The 20,820-nt window shown below is 37.6% G+C and overlaps 2 protein-coding genes across 5 annotated transcripts in view; one reads left to right on the top strand and one right to left on the bottom strand.

Annotated features, from left to right (window-relative positions):
* The first annotated feature begins 36 nt into the window (after positions 1 to 36).
* On the top strand, positions 37 to 13,038 carry eIF2alpha (eukaryotic translation initiation factor 2 subunit alpha). The gene is made up of 6 exons (XM_071591683.1): positions 37 to 120; positions 256 to 536; positions 1,191 to 1,419; positions 3,251 to 3,483; positions 7,300 to 7,415; positions 11,298 to 13,038. The coding sequence occupies exons 2-6, from the start codon at positions 299 to 301 to the stop codon at positions 11,490 to 11,492; spliced, it is 1,011 nt and encodes a 336-aa protein (XP_071447784.1). The 5' UTR covers positions 37 to 120; positions 256 to 298; the 3' UTR covers positions 11,493 to 13,038.
* LOC139693498 (reticulon-4-interacting protein 1 homolog, mitochondrial-like) overlaps positions 1,589 to 20,820 on the bottom strand; it is a 51,768-nt gene continuing 32,536 nt past the window's right edge. For all 4 annotated transcript variants that reach the window (XR_011702055.1, XM_071591680.1, XM_071591681.1 and 1 more), the window contains one exon: positions 1,589 to 2,166. Coding sequence is in view for 2 of the 4 variants with exons in the window: in XM_071591682.1 (XP_071447783.1) it covers positions 2,112 to 2,166 (55 nt within the window). In the remaining 2 variants the exon portion in view is untranslated. The remainder of the gene's footprint in view (positions 2,167 to 20,820) is intronic.

Raw genomic sequence — 20,820 nt, 5'->3', positions numbered from 1 at the left:
CGGAAATGTATTGAACTAATTCTGCTAGAGTAGATTCGAGAAGACTGACGATATAATCCGGCAAAAGTGTCACATGGATTACGTTTAATATTTTGTTAAAAATATCATCTCCTGGCAGTTGTAAGAATAATTAGATGTTATATATGCCTAATAAGTACTGAGTTGTTATTTGAGCATTGCAGTTGTACAATAGCTTACTTAGTATTTTACTATCTCTGATATAATTCACCTTATGCCTGACATGATTGTTTACAGGGAATTTGGACTTCTATTGTAAGATTCTTAGCAAGTACTCAAAATGCCGATTTCGTGTCGATTTTATAAAGACAAATATCCAGAAGTTGAAGATGTTGTTATGGTGAATGTAAGAAGCATTGCAGAAATGGGAGCATATGTGCATTTGTTGGAATATAACAATATTGAGGGAATGATTTTGCTTTCTGAGTTGTCCAGGCGTCGAATAAGATCTATAAATAAGTTGATTAGAGTGGGAAAGACTGAACCTGTTGTAGTAATAAGAGTCGACCGAGAAAAAGGTTAGTATTCTACGTTATCAATAGTATTTCTTGCTGGGGATAATATCACTTGTTAACAGAATGTTTTTAAGCTTGAAAAAAATGGCAATGAGAATTGTTCCTGGGAAACCGTATGATTTCCCATCCATTCGAAGAAATGAAATTACTCTTTTTATCATGTATACAAATTTTAAGTCGAAAAATCAGTGATTGAAAAAACATACCGTGAAGTGCATGGTTATATCATAAGAAATATGTTGATATGCATTTTGAGATGATGACATACTTTAATGATATACATATAACCTGTGTAAGAACTAAAGCTTTGTAAGATGGACCCAAGGGAAAGGGCATCAAATTACTTAATAATTTGCCCCAGTCGTTGAATGAAATTGAGTGTTGGTAGTCATTAAGTTAAACTCTGAACTATATAAGATGTTCTATTCTGCGAAAGAATGTGTAAATACTCAGTAGTATGGCCTATTGTAATATATATACTTAGTGTAGTATGTGACTTATCTTACATTGTGATGACTTGTGTTACGTACAATTGATTTCATGTTTTCTTGCATCTTGATCACCTGGTTAGAGTAAACAATAATAGTGTAGTAACCCTATCCAAATGCTTTCTCGTCAGTAGATTAGTACTGACTGACTATTTTTGTCATTAAATAGGGTATATTGATCTAAGTAAAAGAAGAGTTTCCCCAGAAGATGTAGAGAAGTGCACAGAGCGATATGCCAAGGCAAAAGCTGTTCATTCTATCTTAAGACATGTAGCGGAACTCCTGGAATTTGAAAGTGATGAGCAACTTGAAAAGCTGTATGACCAGACTGCATGGCTGTTCGAAAAGAAAATGAAGAAAAAGGCATCCGCTTACGACTTCTTTAAGCAGGCTGTTTTGTAAGTAGCAGGTTATTAGTATTCAGATTCAAATGATAAACTGGATCTGATTTTAGTTTTCATGTGTTAAACTTTCTGCCAACGTAACACAGTCTTTATGTGGCTTTTAAACTTGTTCATAGAATGGAAAAAATGACCGCGTGATTTTTGTATGCAATGAGTATGCCAATTATTTAAAATCTGGGAAGCTTCAGCTTCCACAGTTAACTTTATTACCAATCAAATTTATACAGAACTTGGGACTGCTTGGATGACTAAATCCTCCACAGATTTTACCTTTTCTCTAGAAACTAAATAGAATTGATTTACAATTTTTGTCTGCTTGCACCCATTAACTCATGCAATCTTTTCCTTGCTCTGGATAATTTGGTGCCTGACACTAGTATGTCTCTTTAATTAGTCCTTTCAATTCATTTTACTATAAAAAGTATTTTAAATACTTTCTTGCTGGCGCAAGTGAGAATTGCAACATAATGATTCTTTATTAGAGTTTATAAAATTGATCTAACTGAAGGAATCTTATAAACTTCTTATAAATTGCATCTGGTCAAGTTCTACTTCATCTCTCTCTACAGAAAGTTCAAGCCTACATGGCATTTGAAAACCTTCGAGGTCATCAATAACTTTCCAAGCATATTATAGCATGATATTTGATGTTGCTCGTCCTTCTCGTAGAAGTTGATATCTTGGTTTCATCCATGAATAGTTCGTGTAGGAGCAGCAGTTACTCCTTTAACAGCCATGCACCTGAAAGGAAAAGTAAACAGGCTTTAATTCACTCAAATATTGAGAAATCGACCCAAGATTTTGGGAGAAGAGGGTAGATTGTGTGAGAATTATTATTTCAATGCCATCCTTTCAATTAATAGTTGAAAGGTATTACCTGAAATTAGAATGTTTTTTTATAATGGAAAAAAGGGACATTGGGCATGGATAAATGTGGGAACAAACTGTATTATGTACATAAAATATTGATTCAGGTGTAATGGGGATTGGGATGGCGCAGTGGCTAACGTAGTGGCTTCCCGCAGAGGGTTCGAATCCTGTGGGCGGCCGATCATTTTTAGTGGTATCCAGATTCCTACTTGAGGTGCTTTGTGGAGAGCACTTTGAGTGAGTACACCATCCGTTGGATGGGACGTTAAACTTGAGACCCCTTGGTACCTTTCATAAATGCTAATGCCGGGTTCCCTTTACACATCCTCCTTTCCTATGGCACAAATGACATCAGCTAAAGGATGCCTCCCCTAATAGCTACCACTAATTCAGGTGTGATGATGTCTTGGGACTGTTCCTTTAATGGAAGTTAATGCTTCTGTTACTACGCAATAACTTTTTAAGTACCTCATCAATGTTACAGAGCAAAGGGAGTAATTCTCAAACAGGCCTTCCTCAGTGTTTCTCATAATTCTTAGAATCCAAAGTTTAATTAATATGCTTTCACTAAAGTATTTCTCTTCCATGGGACCATTCATTAAACCTTTTAATTAAAGGAGGATACTTACAAATAGGTATCATCAATATGGAAGTCAATGAAGTTTTTGTCATTGATTCCCTTAATGTTTGGAAGCCATATATATCTATATATAGATGGGGCTGTATCTATTTCTGTTTATATAAAGCTATATATGTATAGAAAAGTTCATTCATCAGATGGATTAGTCTACTTTCTTGGTGCCTTTTGCTACGAGTAGGCTATTGCTGACATTGGGATTCCCAACACTCGTCTTTCCCTGCCATTCTCTGAAAATCCTACTCCTAGCAAATCAACCCTATTGGTATATATGACCTCAAATATCCCCTGATAATTTCTCTGTACTTCTCAATTCAGGGACCCATCTGTCTTGGATGAGTGCGGGCTGGATGACCACACGAAAGAGGTGCTGCTGTCAAATATCAAGCAGAAGCTGACGTCACAGGCAGTTAAGATCCGAGCAGATGTGGAGGTGGCCTGCTATGGATACGAGGGCATTGATGCGGTCAAGACTGCACTGCGGGCTGGCCTTGCAACATCCACTGAGGACATGCCCATTCGCATCAACCTGATAGCTCCACCACTCTATGGTGCGTGCAACACCCACCTCTACCTACCCCACACCGCACAATAACACAGATACTTTGTGGACGTTATGTTGTGTATAAAGAGATGGGTTTACACATTAGTGTATGCTTACTTTAAAAAACATAGGCTATGGCTCTTGGCAAGTTATCAATTGCAAGACATTTTTGTCCATTATTTTCCACAAAATTTTTTCCTATGCAGCTAGTAATAATCTGATGTAAAATTCTTAAAATAAGTAGAATGGGATGCAATCATAACTTCTGTCTTTCCTAATGTTTGTCTTGTTGTATTTTCGGATATTTATTAACTGCTGGAATTTGTGTTTTTTTTGGGCCATTAGCCCTTTGGATAATTTCAAATAAGAGAGGTATGGCTTATTTCAAAGGTGTAAGATTTTGATTCTGCCGTCATGCTTATTTTTGACGATTTCCATTGCAGTTCATTGTTATATTCCCTGCTTTCTTTTTTGGATGTACCTGTCTGTTTCATTCGGGGTGCCGTCACATTCTTTTCCTTTCAGATCATCACTTGGTTGATGCCAATCTTCAGATTTTCTCACAGTTTCCATAAAATGCCTCCCTGTCTTAATTTACCTTAATGACTTAAAATTTTCTGCTCTTGTTTGTGGTTTTGGATGCTGACTAAAACTCGTGATGGTTAACTCTAAATGATTTTGCCCTTCAATAGTTGAAATTAGGAATAATCAGAAACCTCATGCCATAATTAACTCTTTTCTGTTGTGGACTATGGGGAGGATGAGGAATACACTTTTCATTGACTTAAGCAAGATATTCAGCAACAACATTTGTATCTTGGTGCAGCATCCAGCCTGTTTCCTTTCAATGTGGCCTTTTGTGGGTGACATGGCTTTGGAGAATTCTCAGTGCACCTCTTCTCATAGTGTGCTCCATTTACAGTTTTGTGTGCTGGTAGCACACCCGCGCACCATTCTCTGAACATCTAAGAATGATATGACCATAAATTTACCCACAGAAAGGCCTATTCAGAAAGCAGACCCTTTGGCTTTCTTTGATGTTGGTGATGCCAGAGATTTCCACATAGAGCTTTTCTGTATGCTCTCTGGATCAAAATGATGTAGCTTAAAGTTTCATTTCTTGCAGTGATAACCCTTGAAAAAACTCATCTTATTATAATATGAATTTCAACTGTAAGCAAACCTGTACATGAATGTACTGTACGTGGTATGTCTGAAAAGATTCTGACCTCAACATGAAGATGGCGGTACTCTTCAACCAACGTTGGGGAATGAATGTTTTTGGCATGCTTTGAAAGGTACTCATCAAAAGTTCAGCCATTTCAGATGCTCAGTTGTTGTTTGACAATCATTTGATAGTCGTTGTGAGGATTTTTGTGAAAATGGAAAAAATTGAGCTTGAGCTATCATGAAATATTTGTGCTCGAAAGGCAATATGCATATGTGAATCAAAGAAGAATTGGAAGATGTGTACGGGGACACTTCAGCATCATTTAAAATGGCACAATTGTGGGCAGCTCTATTTAAATGTGGCCATAGCAGCTTGGCTGATGATGACCATTTGGGATGACCAAGAATTGTGACAACCACTGATAACATCAGAAAAGTTCACCAAATGGTTACTGGACAACCATCGAGTTAATGGAAAGGATAAATTGAGCATCTTACAGCCTTTTTAAGTCCATTGAGTTAAGGTTAGGGACGTAGCAGAGGCTATGAGCATATCAAAAGAATGAAGAATGTGCTCGTCATGTATAGACTGAAGAGTTGGACATACGTAAGCTATCCAAATATTGTGTTTGGTCACTAAGGACCAAAAATGCATTCAACTGAAGATTGCCAAGGGTGCCCTGTTGGAGCGATTTAAGCAAAGCAAGTCGGATTTTTTCGTCTATTCATAACTGTGGGTGAAACTTGGATCCACCAGTACACTCCTAAGACAGAAGAACAGTGAAAACAGTGGACTGTAAAGGGGACACTCTCCTGCGAAAAAGGCAAAGATGGTTCCATTGGCTGGGAAGGTGATGGCGATTTATGTTAGGATAGTCACGGAAGTTTATATATTGTCTTCAAAAGGCAAAATAATAACAGGAGAGTATTGCGCATTGTTACTTGATAGCCAAAGGTAGAAATGCCAAAAAAATGACTGCATTTGAAGAAGTAGTTAGGGCTTTTTCCATCTGGACAGTGCGCCTACTCACTCTTTGTGTTACCATGAAGAACTTCCAATTCCACTCTTTGTGTTGAGCCTTTGAGTTGGTATCGCATACGCTAATACCTATTTTTTGTGAGAAAAACATACAGTAATATTTGGAACGGGTTCAAAAAGTTAAAAGAGCGTAATTGGGAAAAGTATATTGACTTGAAAGGGGACTAAGTTGAAAATTCAAAATAGATTTGAAGAAAAAATCTCTCATTCATTTGTTAGATCAGAATCTTTTCAGACTGTCCTCACAAATTGTAATGGCAATCAAGGCATTAGATCTGTTAAAATTTCTTGCTCTATAAGATCAATATCAATTATGTTATTTGCACACATTTCCATGCATAGACCTTCAATTTCATTCATGCTTAACAAAATCTGGGGCATCACATTATACTCATGCAATCCTTCAACCTTTCACATTCCACATCAAAGAGCACCTATCTGTATTGGACAACTCATTGAAAGGGAGTCCTTGTAGAGCATCGCCCAGTCTTGAGCTGGGTGCTCCTACTTGATGCTTAGTTGCTCCATTGGGAGTGATGACCACCCTCATAATGGTATGCCTTTTGTCCAACTTGATGCGGCATCCAAGGGTAAAGTCATACTAGGTGCAAGCCTAAAGTGTTTTTTCTAGTGCCAGAAGTTTTTTGACATGGTCATCCCATTTATTGCTCACAGCACTCGCTGAAGCATGTTATCTATCCTACAGTTTCAAAGCAGCGACCGTTTAATTTTACTTCATATGGGAAAAGTCACTGGGTACGAAATCAAGTGTGTAAGGTAAAATTAATTTCCAAAAACTGTGTGCAAATATAGAATTAATTGTGGGCTAGTGCATTGTCATGATGCATGAGGTAACTCACTCCAAAACTGAGGACATTTTCTTTGAATATCCTCTTGAAGGCATCTCAGAATGTTGCAATTGAATACCAGATTCACTCTCTACCCCTGTAAATGTGCCGGCATGTGTCATACCCAATAGAAAATTAATCAGAAGTGCTTAAAGCAGTCGGAAGATAATCTTTGCACATGATTCGGTGTGCTTAGGTGATGATTTCAGACATGGTTGTAAACAAAGGTCATCCAAACCATTCATCATCATCATCCGCCAATGTTCGGCTTCACTTTGCAAAAACCTCTTGAACATTAGCATGTGACTCGAGGACTTGTCACCAAATGATTCAGGGGTCATTTCATGAGTTACAATTTCTCTTTTCCCAAGTTAAAAACATAACTTTTGCACATCTCTTTTGTTTGTATCCAGTGACAAATTCATGTGGAGACACTATTCGACCTTTATGCAAACGTGTGCATAGAACAAACTGAATTAGCCAGAAAGCTGAAACTTTTTGCTCGGCACTGCTTTGGATATACCTACCGACACATATTGGTCTACATCGATACTATTTCATGTTCTCACTCTATGTCATTAGAACTTATAGATCACACCTTATAGCTGTGCATCTATGCAACAAATTGGAGCTGTGTTTGGATATCCTTTACAATGACACTGTTACTGATCCTTTTGTTTTTAACTCTTGTCCTTTTATCCTCCTTCGTATACCTAAATTAGTTGGTGACCTGAGAATAAAATATGTGTTTTCATTTCATTGATAGTGATGACTACATCAACTCCAGAGAAGCAGGATGGATTGAAAGCATTGAGTCATGCCATAGAAAAGATTGAGGAGACAATAACATCAATGGGAGGAGTCTTTCAGATCCAAATGGCTGTAAGTAGCATCCATCTATGCATTAATTTTATGATTCCTCTGGAGTGTGCATGGATTTTCTTTCATCTATGTGAAAACCTCAAGTAGCCCATAGTTGTTCCATGCCATGTTTCTCTATGGCCAGTGAACCATTTTTATTTGTCAAACCAACCAGCAATTCATCTGTTTTTAAGTTTCCCTTTCAATCCCTCGTCCCTCTCCGCGGGGGGAAATTCCTGCTACTTGCAACGTTGGGTCGCATTCCCTGCCTTTTAAAGACTCTTTGGGGGCAGAGTGTTTCGTGGTGCATTTTCACCAAAATACAATCAAAGCTTGCGTGTTGTAGGATGGCTTTCGTGCTGCATCCTGGGGTGCAGTTTTTTGTTGTTTTGCGGTATATGTGTTTGCATGAGTATTGGATGAAGGGATTTTTGCATGAGTGTGTGCGCTGCTGTGGGTGTAATTTTCCGTGTTGTTTTTTTGCATGTGGTATTTTTCTTTTTTACGGTTGGTGACCTAACACCCCCGCCACACGCCCTTTCGGCGGCTTGCGGGGTATTATGTAGATGTAGATGCAATTGTGACCTTTAAGTTACGCTTCAATGGAGCAACTGTATTCCACTAACACCTATAACTTTTAAATTAATTTTGCATTATTTTACTTTTAATCATACCTTCCTATTGTTCCCCGTTCCCCATTCAGAGGTAGGCACTATGGTGTGCCCTAAGGGTTTTCATCATTCAAATGAAACATATCTTCTCTGATGCATAGAAAATGAAACACTCTGCTATTACTCAAAGTATAACTTTACTGCAACTGGTTTTGATTCAGCTTATCACAATTGAAACTGGTTGCAGAAAAGATATATTTTGTTGAATAGCAGTGTGTTTCATTTCCTATGCATCACAAAGGAGTTCCACCAAATAATGCCTTCCACCATTGCAAATCTTTTCTGATATGCAAACTAGCCAGTCAAACCCTCATCCTATCTTCGTATGCATGCAAATGCTGATGAAACTGCTAATTTTTTTCTGACATAAGAATCAGGCATTAACAATATGCATGTTTGCAATTTCTGTTGAATCTTTCTTTGTATGATGCGCTTCCATAAAATTTTGGCTGATACATTAACAAAAATTTTAAATCCTGCCAACATACTCAGCTAAGACCAATCCCAAAGGGGAGCTTCTATTCCTGGGTGAAACCATTTCTAATATTATCAACACACTAGTACCGGATGACACAGCAGAAAGTTAAACTGAAGAACAGAAAGTAATTAAGAGTGAAACTAACAGTGCAAAGTATGGAGATGGATATCACATCAAGTTGAAACCATGATCAATGAAATGAAAATGAGAGAGGCCCCAGGCATTGATGACATAAATGCCTAATTGATCAAAGCCGCCAAGCCGGTTATCCTGAACTACTTAACTAGATTGCTACGGGACTGTTGCAGAAACAAATAATTACCTGCAGCATGGAAAAAGGATATCCTATACACCATCTTTTAATCTAAAGAAAAAGATCCTTACGATCCTAAGGCATACAGACCCATTACACTACTACCTGAAATGGGGAAAATGTTCGAAAGAATCATCAAAATGAAAATTGAAGAAGCAATTGGTGAGAAGGTTATACTTCACAAAAGCCAATTTGGATTCCGAAGAGGTGGATCCACTGCAGCCGCTGCAATGAAACTATTGCTAGAAATCAAAAATCATAAATTTATGTACCAGGTGGCCAAATTCGTAGACTACAAATCAGCATTTGATTCCTTATGGTGGCTTCAGTGGCATAAACCGACTCAAAAGTTATAAAATCCCGGGACCAACAGTAGAACTTAATAAATTATTTCTTGAATAGGACAACCAAAATACACTAAATAACTTGGAAATTGAAAAGAACATTACAAAAGGGGTACCACAGGAATCTATACTCAGTCCTTATCTTTGGAACATGGCCATGAATGATCTGCTGAATCAGCCCCTTCCTGAAAACTGCCTAGACAGCCTATGCCGATGATGTTGTGATCACAATGCCTGCAAATTCCAGGAGAGAAATAGAGAAAACCACCAAGGAATGTTGCCATATAGTGGAGTCATGGAGTGTGAAAGTAAAATTAAAAATTTCTGTTAATAAGACCAAATATGTTGAGTTGGGGAAAAAATTGTTACAAAACCTAACTGTAAAAATCTATGGTCCAAAACGTCAAAAGAGCCTCCACATTTGGATACCTGGGCATTGAATTTGATGACAAGCTAACATTCCAAGAACATGCAAATTATGCAGCAGGCAAGGTCAAGAAAATATTTAACAACTTAAGAAGGGTGTGCAGAAACAGACTTTGCATTGCCGCAATTAGCTTAAGAAATATAAAACCGAATAAATCACCATCCCAATATTGGCATACGGCTGTGAGGTGTAGGGGGAGAGGCTTAATTACAGCAGAATCCAGAGGAAACAGGTGGAGGCCCAAAGATCTTGCCTAATTGCAGTATCCGGGAGGTACAATATGGTCTGTAATGAATTTCCCCTAATAATAATCAGGATACAGCCAATAGCATTCTCAATAGAGGAAAGAAGAATCAAGTCACGGAAGAGGCCACTCTAGGAGATGTAACTTTGTCTCCAGCTGAGAAGTGAAGCAGGAGCAGAAAGGTTATGAGAGCGTATTTCCTGGATAAATGTGAACGGGATAGGAAACATTAGAGAAGGGGAAAACAACCGGACAATTCCTACCTAGAGTGAAGGAAAGAATGAAGATCAACTTTAAAACTCACAAAGAAATAATGCAAATTTTAACAGGACACAGGGAGTTTAGATCATACCTCAGGAAAATTGAGAAAAAAAGGAGGGGATATGTAAATGTATGATGGAGGAGGACACGGCAATACACAAGAGTCCTTCATTGCCCAATTTTTGCCGAGGAAAGACGTGAACTGGAAGATATCCTGGAATATCTGCACAACGTCAAACAAATTGGGAAATGTCTACGCGAGAAACCGATTAGGAAAATATTGGATAGATTTATCAACAAAAGATAAAGGTGGGAACGGGAAGAATGACAGAAAGGGAGGTCATGTAACTAATTTTTTAAAATAATAACAAAATTGTATTGGGGGTTTAAAAATAAGGTACCCCATAAAAAATTGAAAAAATAAATTGCCTGATTCCAATCAAACGGGCCAAATTATTATTAATGATACAATTTGAAGTCAATATTAGTGTAGTGTTGTACACCCCAACTCTGGGCCTTTTAGTTCCCCGGTTGCATCATTCTTTCTGGGAAGGCGCAGGCAAAGTTGGGTTTTCTGCACATCCCTCCTCTGCTCCTGAGCCAAGCAGCAATGCATGAGATCATGTGCGGGGAATCATTTCAGGGTTTGGGTCATCTTCCTTTTTGCAATTTTGCTTTGGCCATGACACGGCATTTAATCTGACGTGTATTGTTGGGTGCCTACATAAATTCCTGTATGTCAAGGTACAAACTTATTTAAATCAGAGTTAGGACTTGTTGCATAGAAGTTCATCATTCAGTTAAAAAGGCATCGAGATTACGACTTCCTTCAATTATTTCTAGGTGCATGATCCTTCAGGGCAACTTGTTTTAAAGTGATTTGGAAAATTCTCACGACTGGTTGACCAGCATTTGTAGATTCACATTTATTTCCTCATCATGCAAAATTCAGTGGGTGATATACGATAATTTCCACACAATTTATAGATATTACTCAATGTATAAATTACAGTTTTTTGGTTTCAAGTGCTTGGTTACTATACGGTTGGAACAATTGAAATCATTAGGGAAGAAGCACTTATTGAATGAGAAGTACTCCTGTGCTGATGCTGCTAAATGCCTCAATTACATCATCTCTGTCATTACACTCTTCTTGCCATTTCAGCCAAAAGTGGTCACTGCCACGGATGAGGCTGAACTGGCACGGCAGATGGAGCGGGCTGAGGCAGAGAATGCCGAGGTTGCTGGAGATGATGATGAAGAGGAGGCTGAGTTCTCGGGAGATGTTGGAGGGGAGGGAGACGAGGAGGAGGACGGAGAGGATGAGGATGAAGAAGGGAAGAAGAGCGGCGAGGAGTAGAGGGGGCGTGGGGGAAGGTGGTGGAGGCAGTGTGCTGTGTGGGGAGAGACATCCCTCTTTATGTAAAGTTTTATATGAATAAACTAATGTGGTTGGAGAATCAGAAATCATTCTTGATGAACATTCTTGCTCCATAACCTGTTAGTTGAATTACAAATATCCAGTCATAATATTATTCATTTAAGTGCCAAAAACTTGAAGACCCTCGTTAGTTCAACTTGCAGTATCAGATCCTAGCTTGGTGAAGAGGTGATTGATGCCCTCTAGAAACTGCAGAGAAAATTCTATTCTCTACATAATAATGTGGCAGTAGCACTTCCCTAAATGATTACCTTACTGGAAATCAAATGTGCAGAAAAAAGTATATTGGTTTCAGGGGAGATGTAAAATTGGTGCACGTTGTACTTGTTTCAGTAATCTAAGTGATGTTATGGACACCCATTCAAAATTATGAGATTGAACTCGTAAAGATTGGGTTTGACAACTCTGGTTGGAAACTAAAATTAATTATGTTCTCCACTAGCAGCAAAATTGGTGAGCAAGGATGAGAAATGTTACAGATACACTGGAAACCTGATGTCACTAGAAATTCAATATAACAAGTAATACCCATGATATAATCTATTGCCTGCCCTTTGATTTGTTGCTGTTAAGTAGAGGCTTACGAAAGGCACTCAAAGAGTGTTGTTGATGTTATGAGTGGTTCAGCATCTGCATGATCATGGAAAACATAAAATTATGTCATGGATCATGGCTCAATTGTTTTACCCTGGACAGCATTCAGTGTTGTTGCTGGCAATATCATCACCTGATGGCGGATTTGGATTAAACCATAATCACCTTTCTTCACAATGCCTTCTGTCACAATCTGCCTCTTCTAATTGATTTTGTCGCCAAATTGAAAAGGCATCACTAGCGTGAGTGGGCCTCGACTTAGGTCCAAAGTGAGACAAGATTCTGAAAGCCCCAATTTGGATCAGAAAAAGTGTGGTGAGACATCAAAGGTGGTAAGTGTGGATTATGATTGAAAATAATTACATCATCACTGGGAGGAAAGGAATGGTCAAGTGCCTTAGGTAGTTCTTACTCTTCAGGGCTGCAACTCATTTTCTCAATATATTCCTATAAAGTTTTAATAAATGCTATTTAAAGGAAATGCTACAGGTTTTTGTCGCGTGGCATTATTGACAAAAATATAAATTAATGGCTGGGATCTGAACGATTTAAATGTTATGGGCATTTTAATTTGCTTGTATGAGCATGCAAAGGTTTTCATGCTCATTTTTATTGAAGTCTTGCTAACATATGTAGATTATAGGTAATTTTGTGACAGTTCTTATGTCATAGTAGAAATTTTAAAACTGAGCACTTGTATATACAAAAAGGACGAAGGTTATTATTTTCAGCCTTTGCATTGATTAATTATGTAAGTTCTCAATCCATTATCTCAGGAGTAACCTCTTACGGTTCATGAAATCAAATGACTCCATTTACCGATATATACGACTGAAAATGTGCATGCATAATGTCACATATTGTAACAATGCATACTATAAAAAACAGCATTCTCATAAAAATGTTTGATAAATTTTTATTTACAGTTTCCCAAATGATATCCTTATTCCTATGAAAAAAATGCCCAAACATTGATGGCTAAATCATCCTTAAAAGTCATAGTAATCAATTAATGAGTGATTATGAAATCACCAACAGTAATAACGAGGGTTAGATATGGCAAGCGATATTGTAGATGTCTCATTATTACAAGATCCACTGTTCATTTAATTCCAAAAAACTCAAAATTTCGTTTATAGCAGCTTTGGGCAAGGTGAGCATGAAGTGATAAAGTAGATATTGCCTCATTTCAAATGCTAAGGAACTGATGATCCAGGATAGTAGCCCTTATCTTGCTCAAGCCACGATTGAAACTCAGCATAAAGTTTAACTCGTCCCACGTATTTCCCTATGATTCTCTTCTCTTGGCATTTGGCTTGGCGCTGGTGGCTGACTGAAAGAACGTAGGACTAAGCATGCAGTTTGTTATACATCTTCCATTTACTCTCCACTCTTATCTCACCAGTCGATTTGGTAATCAGATTTTGAGATTTATGGCTAAATAAACCATTAGCTAACCCTTATGATGTAATTATTAACTTTTTCAATTGATTTCTAGAATAATAAACTGAATAACAATGAGTTAAAATAGAATAACATGAAGCCTTAAAATTGTCCATTTTGTTTATGCATCAGGCATTATTAAAAAGACAAAAGTGAACACTTGCTCCTGCTTTTGGTCTACCATCACAATTTCCACTGAAGTCATTCCCTCATGGTATTGTCAGGGTTAATTACATAATGCTGTACATCATGACATAAACTCATGATGCATAAAATATTTTAGTTTCCAAAATTAATTCTTGAGTAAACATACCTTTGATATAGTATATATTGTAGTAAAACTGAATAATATAATGCCATACATGAGTATAACTCAAATGATTTTTGAACTACTATATACTAAGCCTCATTTCTAGATATGTACATAGTTAGAAATTTTTGGTTTAATTTCACAATTTAATACAAAAGAAACCATAAACACAGTAATCAACCCAAAGGTCGGTTTGGCAGGTGATGGTAGAGCTCACTCAGTACTAAGCCTAACGGCATGTGAAATTCGCACATCAGGGTATGGGGGTCAGTTCCTTTCACTGTGCCGGTTCTGGTTTCTCAGGAAGACCAGGTACCCAAAAAACCACATAGCTTGGGTGGAGCTACGGGTGCCCTGAGTGCCTTTCCCGGGAATTGACCCTGGGCCCCTACGGTGAGCAGTCCAATGCTCTACCCCCTGGACTACCACGACTTTAATATATAATCACAAAAATGGATCAGTATTCCTAATGCATGTTCAAGGCAATCTAGCAATAATTATTCAAAACAAACAACAAATTGCAACACCAAAAAGATACTAATAACTCAACACAGATCATGTTTCAAGAGGTGAATATAAATTCATGTAGAGTATAAATAATTTTTAATTGGAGACCATCTAAATATACCCCACAGATGGATGGGGTTGATACATATAGGTCACATTGCCCTTACTCCATATGAGGACTGGGAGTTGCACACACTAACTTTAGAGAACCTAAATGAGTGAGGGGCAATTGAATAATGTATGCAGATGATACAATGCTATACTATGTGAGCAGGGAGGCAGAGGTGTTACAAACACTTCTCCTGAACCAAATTTAAGATGCAGCCATTTGGGTCACTGCAAACAGATATTTAATGAATGAAAATAAGACTCAATCACTGTGTAGTCTTAAGGACATATGTCAGGATTTTCAGCCAATAAATATGTTGGACTTGCTCCTCAATACTAAATTGACAGCTAAATCAAGGAATGTGCAGATGGCAACAATTTGTAATAAACTGTCAAAAACTACCAATTTAGAAGGCTTAGGATAAGATCTATCTATATATTACTTGTTTTCTTTATTTCAGAGCACATTTCTTTATGACATTCGGATATGGGGTAATAGCAACGGCATTGATAAGGTGTTGCGTATTCAGAGAAAAGTTAGGAGAATCTGGTAACTGCCAAATGTGATGGTTACTCTAAGCCTCATTTCATTTGCAATCAATGTGACGTGTTCCATACATGTCTTTTAGGAACCAACAAACATCAACCATTGGGGAAGAAATACTGGATCATAAATTTGTGTATGCTTGAATTCATGGTTCAAATTAGGCCAATCATTGACAGCTGTATGACCACGAGTGCAGTGCATGTCTAGCAAACAATTGGTATATCTTAGTGTTTACTCAAAAAGATTTCAGGCCACCACCATATGCTGGAAATAAAATTATACTATAAACTAACTACAATCTTAAAAATGAACCTCTAAGAATGCAAACTAAATATCATAAGATAATTATCATCATATCATAGAATCAATAAGATATTTCAAAATCACCACAAATATGGACAACAAATATTTGAAAGAGGTTGGGATTTGCCACTGCTAGGGAAGTTGAGAAAGAGATGAGGGAGGTGTCATATTGGGGCAATACAATATTAGATCCGAGGACTCTACATGTATTACAGTTCAGGATCTGCTCGTTCATTTGGCCAAGACTTTCCTGTTGTAACTGCGAGGTTCTCCACCTACAATGCTTATTTTAACTGTATCATTTTACTCAAAAAATACATAAATTCCAACCAACTCTTCTCTGTTCAATTTAGTTGCTAGGATAATGCTATAAGCATGTCCATTATGAAGGAGTTAGTTTCCTATTTCTTCTGGATAAGAGACACCGTAAGAGGAAGAACTTTATATACACAAAAGAGAGTTGTCACCAGGAACTACTACTCACTGTCCTATAGAGAAATGGTGTCCCAGGTTCAAACAGCTCTGATCAGAATACTCAACTGTCAAAGTATGACTGTGAAAAAAGATAAATGGGATGTCAACATTATAGTACATGGGTGTCAGAGTAGTAGTGACAGGATTTGGTAGAAATGTACTTCTAGAAACTTATAAGGTGAGGTAACATCATAATCAGTGCCTAGTTGGTAAATATTGATAAATAAAATGCTCTCAGCAGTGGACTGGTAGTACCAGTTTACCAACCCATTTAAGATTAATTCTTTTTAAAATAACCAATTTTAACTTTTTAAAATCCCAAAAACTTGGTGCATGTAATTGTCATTGTTGTTATACCATTGTTCAAAGTCTAATGTGAAGGCCAAAGTGCTGTTTTTGGACTAATGAAAAATTAACCAAGTCAGTGTTATAATGAGTATAGTTAAAATGGATATCATTCATTTACACAATTACACCTACTCTTTAAATATCTTCATATTATATTTGATCAAATTTTGGTGAATGGAATCCATTTCTATTTTACATCCATACCCTTCGTACCTCAGTCTTTCAGGGCAGGCGATGTAAAAAGAAACTCTGTAAGTTATTTATTTATTCAACAACTTAATTGGACTTCATTGAGACTTCATAGACCTTTCTTCCAACTAACCCCTGTACATTGCATTCAAGATTATTACAAACACCAAAGCCCTCGATAGAGAAAAGCCCACCTAGGCAGGAATTGAACCTGCAACCTCTGGATTTGCAGGCGAGAGTGTTACCTTGCTGTCACTGGGGCAAGCAACCTTCAGAAACATTATTTAAGGGAACTTTTTCCCATTTACTGATTTATTCCACACCACTCTATCCTTATACACTTCTTTCATCTCTGTTGCCACATGCATACATTGTTTTAAACATAATTTCATGTTCCCAAGATCTAATATTCCCCATCTTGGAAGTCTCTTCGACAACACTGCCAAGAACCTTCTCTACAGTCTACCCCCTTTGCTCTCAAACCAATCATGTTCAGTCATCTCTCTTGTCATGTGGGCAGGTTTGGTGACCCAATTCCCATCCATTCTATCACGTGATCAAGTCAGTGAAGCACACTTCATTCATTAATTGCATATCACTAGTACACCCAAACCATGTTCTTTCATGGACGTTTATCCTGGACGTTCCCAATCCTCTTTCACATCCTTCAGAACCTATCAAGTATCCTATTGCCATGGCACTTTGTCACCCTGTGCAAGTTTTAATTCCCACACACCCAAGTTTCCTTTCCAAACAAAAATGTGGGAAAAGGTACACTTTTATGCACCTCCATATTTACAGCTTTGGACTTACATTATTTATATGCAAATTTATTTGAAAGATTTTATTGTTTATTTGAAACATATTTAAGATAGGTTTTGGATATTTAAGGGCGGTTCACTTATCACATAATAAAAGGAGACCAAGTCCAGCAAAGTGTGATCTGTGGAGGGGTGGAAAAGTAAGATGACATCATATTCAATTGTTCCCGGCTCAACCTTACCTCAACATGACATCATATATATATATACACACACACACACACACACACACACACACACACACACACGAGGGTCATCCGGAAAGTAGTACCCGTTCGTGCCGCATGAAGTGCTGACGACGCGAGTAGCCGCTGGACGAGGTCAGATAGCTTCAGTGGCTTGTCTGCCTTCTCTGAGCCAAGTTGCGTGACGCTAGCATTGCCTGTGTTGTTTCTGTGATTGTTTACAATGTTTAAAAAAATTGAGAACGCCGCCAGTTGTGAAGTGAGGGCAGTGATTAAATTCCTCAATGCAAGAAACGTTCGCCCATGTGATATTCATCGCCAATTAAAGGAGGTGTATGGAGACAATGTAATGGACGAGTCGTCTGTTCGGCGGTGGTGTCGCAACTTCAACATGGGGAGGGGGAACACACACGACGATGAGCGTTCGGGGAGACCGTCTGTCATTACAGACCAACTGGTGAGCTCAGTTGACGAATTCGTGAGGAACGATCGGCGCGTCACAATTGATGACATCTGTGAGCATTTTCCCAATGTTTCTCGAACAATTGTTCATGAAATTGTTAAACACCATCTGCATTATGCAAAAATTTGTGCAAGATGGGTCCCTCGCGTATCTCAATGAGCTGGCGGCGAAGGACTATGCAGCAGGAATACAGAAACTTGTCACACGTTATGACAAATGCCTTAATTTGCTTGGAGATTATGTTGAGAAGTAGTTTAAAGTATCCTCTTTCAAATAAAATTTTTTATGTTTGTTAATATTTACTTTTGTCTTTTTATTTCACGAACGGGTACTACTTTCCGGATGACCCTCGTAGACCACTTACCTTCACGAGTTGACATGACTACAGGTACCAGTAAATTATTCTACCATGCCCTATGGCTTATGTGGAAGGGCCGACAGCTCTAGTGCTCACAATATTGATAGTTAAAAATCGAAAAACTGAGAGAGAATAAGGGGAGGTGCCACAAAATAATTGGATGGCTTGGGTATTAGTGACATTGGACAAATGGCTGATCAGAAAAACAATGAAATATGTGAAATTGAATGAAAGGTCAGATTCTTGGTCCCTTTCATTTCTGCTGGGGGCACATCTTCTCATAGCCAGAACAACTTCAAACTTTCATTTTGCACACACAATGGAACCTGTCCAGGATATCAGATGACCACCTTCCAAAATGATTACATTTTGTAAGCACCAAAAGACCCAACTATTGCACTAAGTTTTTTAAGAAGGTGAGGAATAATAGTGACAGCTCCTACTTCCATCACAGTTGTATCGGCTATTTTCCTCAAAAGTGAATGACCTTTGCTGTACTCTTCATGCATGAACGTTTTATGTTCTTAATAGACTGCAACTCCATAACTTTTGAACTGTCAGTAAATTAAGATATTTTTGGTGTAATCCACAGCCTGTAAAACCATTTCCTTCCATTTTATCAAAGTAAAAAAAGTGATTTGAAGTGTTACCCTCAATTGGAAACTAATTTTCATCGATCATTTTGCCTAACAAGACAACAGTGACACGACAATATTAGAATTAAGCACTACGTAAATATTTTCAAAAGATAAAAATGTATCATGCAGCACATGTCCATGCATAAATTTTGTACAATCATCCATTACATTTGACACCTAAAAAAATCATACAGGGACCATGTGTGTAACCTTCACTATGATGACTGAGCTTTTTTTACTATTTCAACTGCCGATAGCCCAATCAATATCTATCTATTCACCCTAACAATTGGTTTTGTAACTAAAGGTGAGATACAAAGTTGAATTGGCACCAAAAAAAGGAATCGTGTGAAATGGCTGCCTGCTATTGCTCAACTATCTCACCTCTGGAACCACAATCCAGAAACTGAAAGACTCTCTGGGAAGTTGGTGACCTACTTCAGCCTTTCCATATCCAACATGTGAAAAGAAAACCTAAACAAACCGATAAGATTGTTTGAAAATGTAATATGACATGCCTCGGGTAGTGCTGCTGAATGTGTCCTCAATGGGATGAAGTGCATGTTGGCTTTCGTTTTCGAAGTGAGGAGAGCATTTCCTATAAATTTCCAAAGGGCAAATCAAAACACATTCAAGTTTTTTAATCATTTTACTCAATATGGAGATGAGATGAAGTTTAATATGTATGCACATTTAAGTTAGTTCTTGAATAAGTCACAAAGGAATATTTAAATTTGACTTAAAATAGGCAGGTGACCACAATTTTTGGTTAATTCAACGGTATACAAATATTTACTTTGGATATTTATGATGAATCAATGGCAATGGAAATGTTGACGGCAGTACACAATGGGAATATTCCCACGCTTACAATATTTCCTTTATCTAATGATTGCTTCTAAGCTATTCAATATTTTAATACTGCCTCTGATTTCATGAAGAGAATGTGGCCCCTGATTATCTGAGGGATTCTAATTGATACAGGATGAGTATTAGAGAAGAGCTATTAGAATACATACAAGTCAACAAAAACAAAACATGAAGGTACTGCTCACATAAATTAACAAGCACAATAACTTTATCAGGTATATAAAATATAATACATCAACCAAACAAAAGTTTAGAGAGAAATGTAATTCTCAGGGGGTTAGAAGTTTCCAATAAATAAAGAATGTTAACATACACAATGTTAATATATTTGTCTAAAATATAAATTATTTTAATGAATATACAATTTAGAATAACACTACAGTTCAATTTAAAGTTTTTAAATTTGTGCTAGACATTCTCACTTCTTTTGATTGTTTGTACATCATTTTATGCATAGTAAAAGTGACCCCATGTCTATGAGTTAATTAGGTAAGTTTCTCCAATTGATGCCAATGAATTCCCACCCTTGGTCAAGACTACCACATGGCATTCAATTAATGCTTCTAATTGCCCGGTTCCCCACAATGCTTGTCTGGCAAGAGCTTAATATTTATACAAATATGTACAGAAAATAAAATTTGGTGCTAGAAAAGCTCCTTTCATCTGGCCCATTAAGTACAGTGAGGTATTTCAGTGGGGACAGCGCACAAAGCTCAAAACTCCCACAGCCAAGGTAAAGTTTTGCAATTACAAGATGTTGATCTCTGCAAACTCACGCATATGTACATGTCACAGCTCATTGTAAAGAGCAAATTACTTCCTAGCATTCAAATTTTGAGTGGCCAACTCAAGAGGTATCTTTCCCCTCAATTGTTTTTCATTATTGACAATCGAATCTCTTTTTGAACCAGAACGTCTTCAAGTACACCATTTGATCATATTCTTGCAAGAGTGGGCTAAGTGCTCATTTTTCACCTGTGGTACTTGAGGGCATCTCACACAATGAGCCAGGGATTTTTGTTAAAAAATAAGCTGACCCCAAAAGAGAGCACGGTGAACAGAGGAGGGGGGGAAATGTGAATGCAATCA

The sequence above is a fragment of the Hetaerina americana genome, unplaced genomic scaffold (genome assembly GCF_022747635.1).
Source record: "Hetaerina americana unplaced genomic scaffold, ioHetAmer1.1.p SCAF_5, whole genome shotgun sequence".
In the NCBI taxonomy this organism is placed as follows: Eukaryota; Metazoa; Arthropoda; class Insecta; order Odonata; family Calopterygidae; genus Hetaerina; species Hetaerina americana.
The sequence above is the reverse complement of the archived record's forward strand: the minus strand, read 5'-3'. Positions and strand labels throughout refer to the sequence as shown.

Bases quoted from the DNA above. Each gene is read 5' to 3' on its own strand.
- eIF2alpha (XM_071591683.1), top strand. From the start codon at position 299: ATGCCGATTTCGTGTCGATTTTATAAAGACAAATATCCAGAAGTTGAA. The intron at 537-1,190 runs GTTAGTATTCTA...GTCATTAAATAG, and splicing joins AAGAGTCGACCGAGAAAAAG to GGTATATTGATCTAAGTAAA. The intron at 7,416-11,297 runs GTAAGTAGCATC...TTGCCATTTCAG, and splicing joins TCTTTCAGATCCAAATGGCT to CCAAAAGTGGTCACTGCCAC.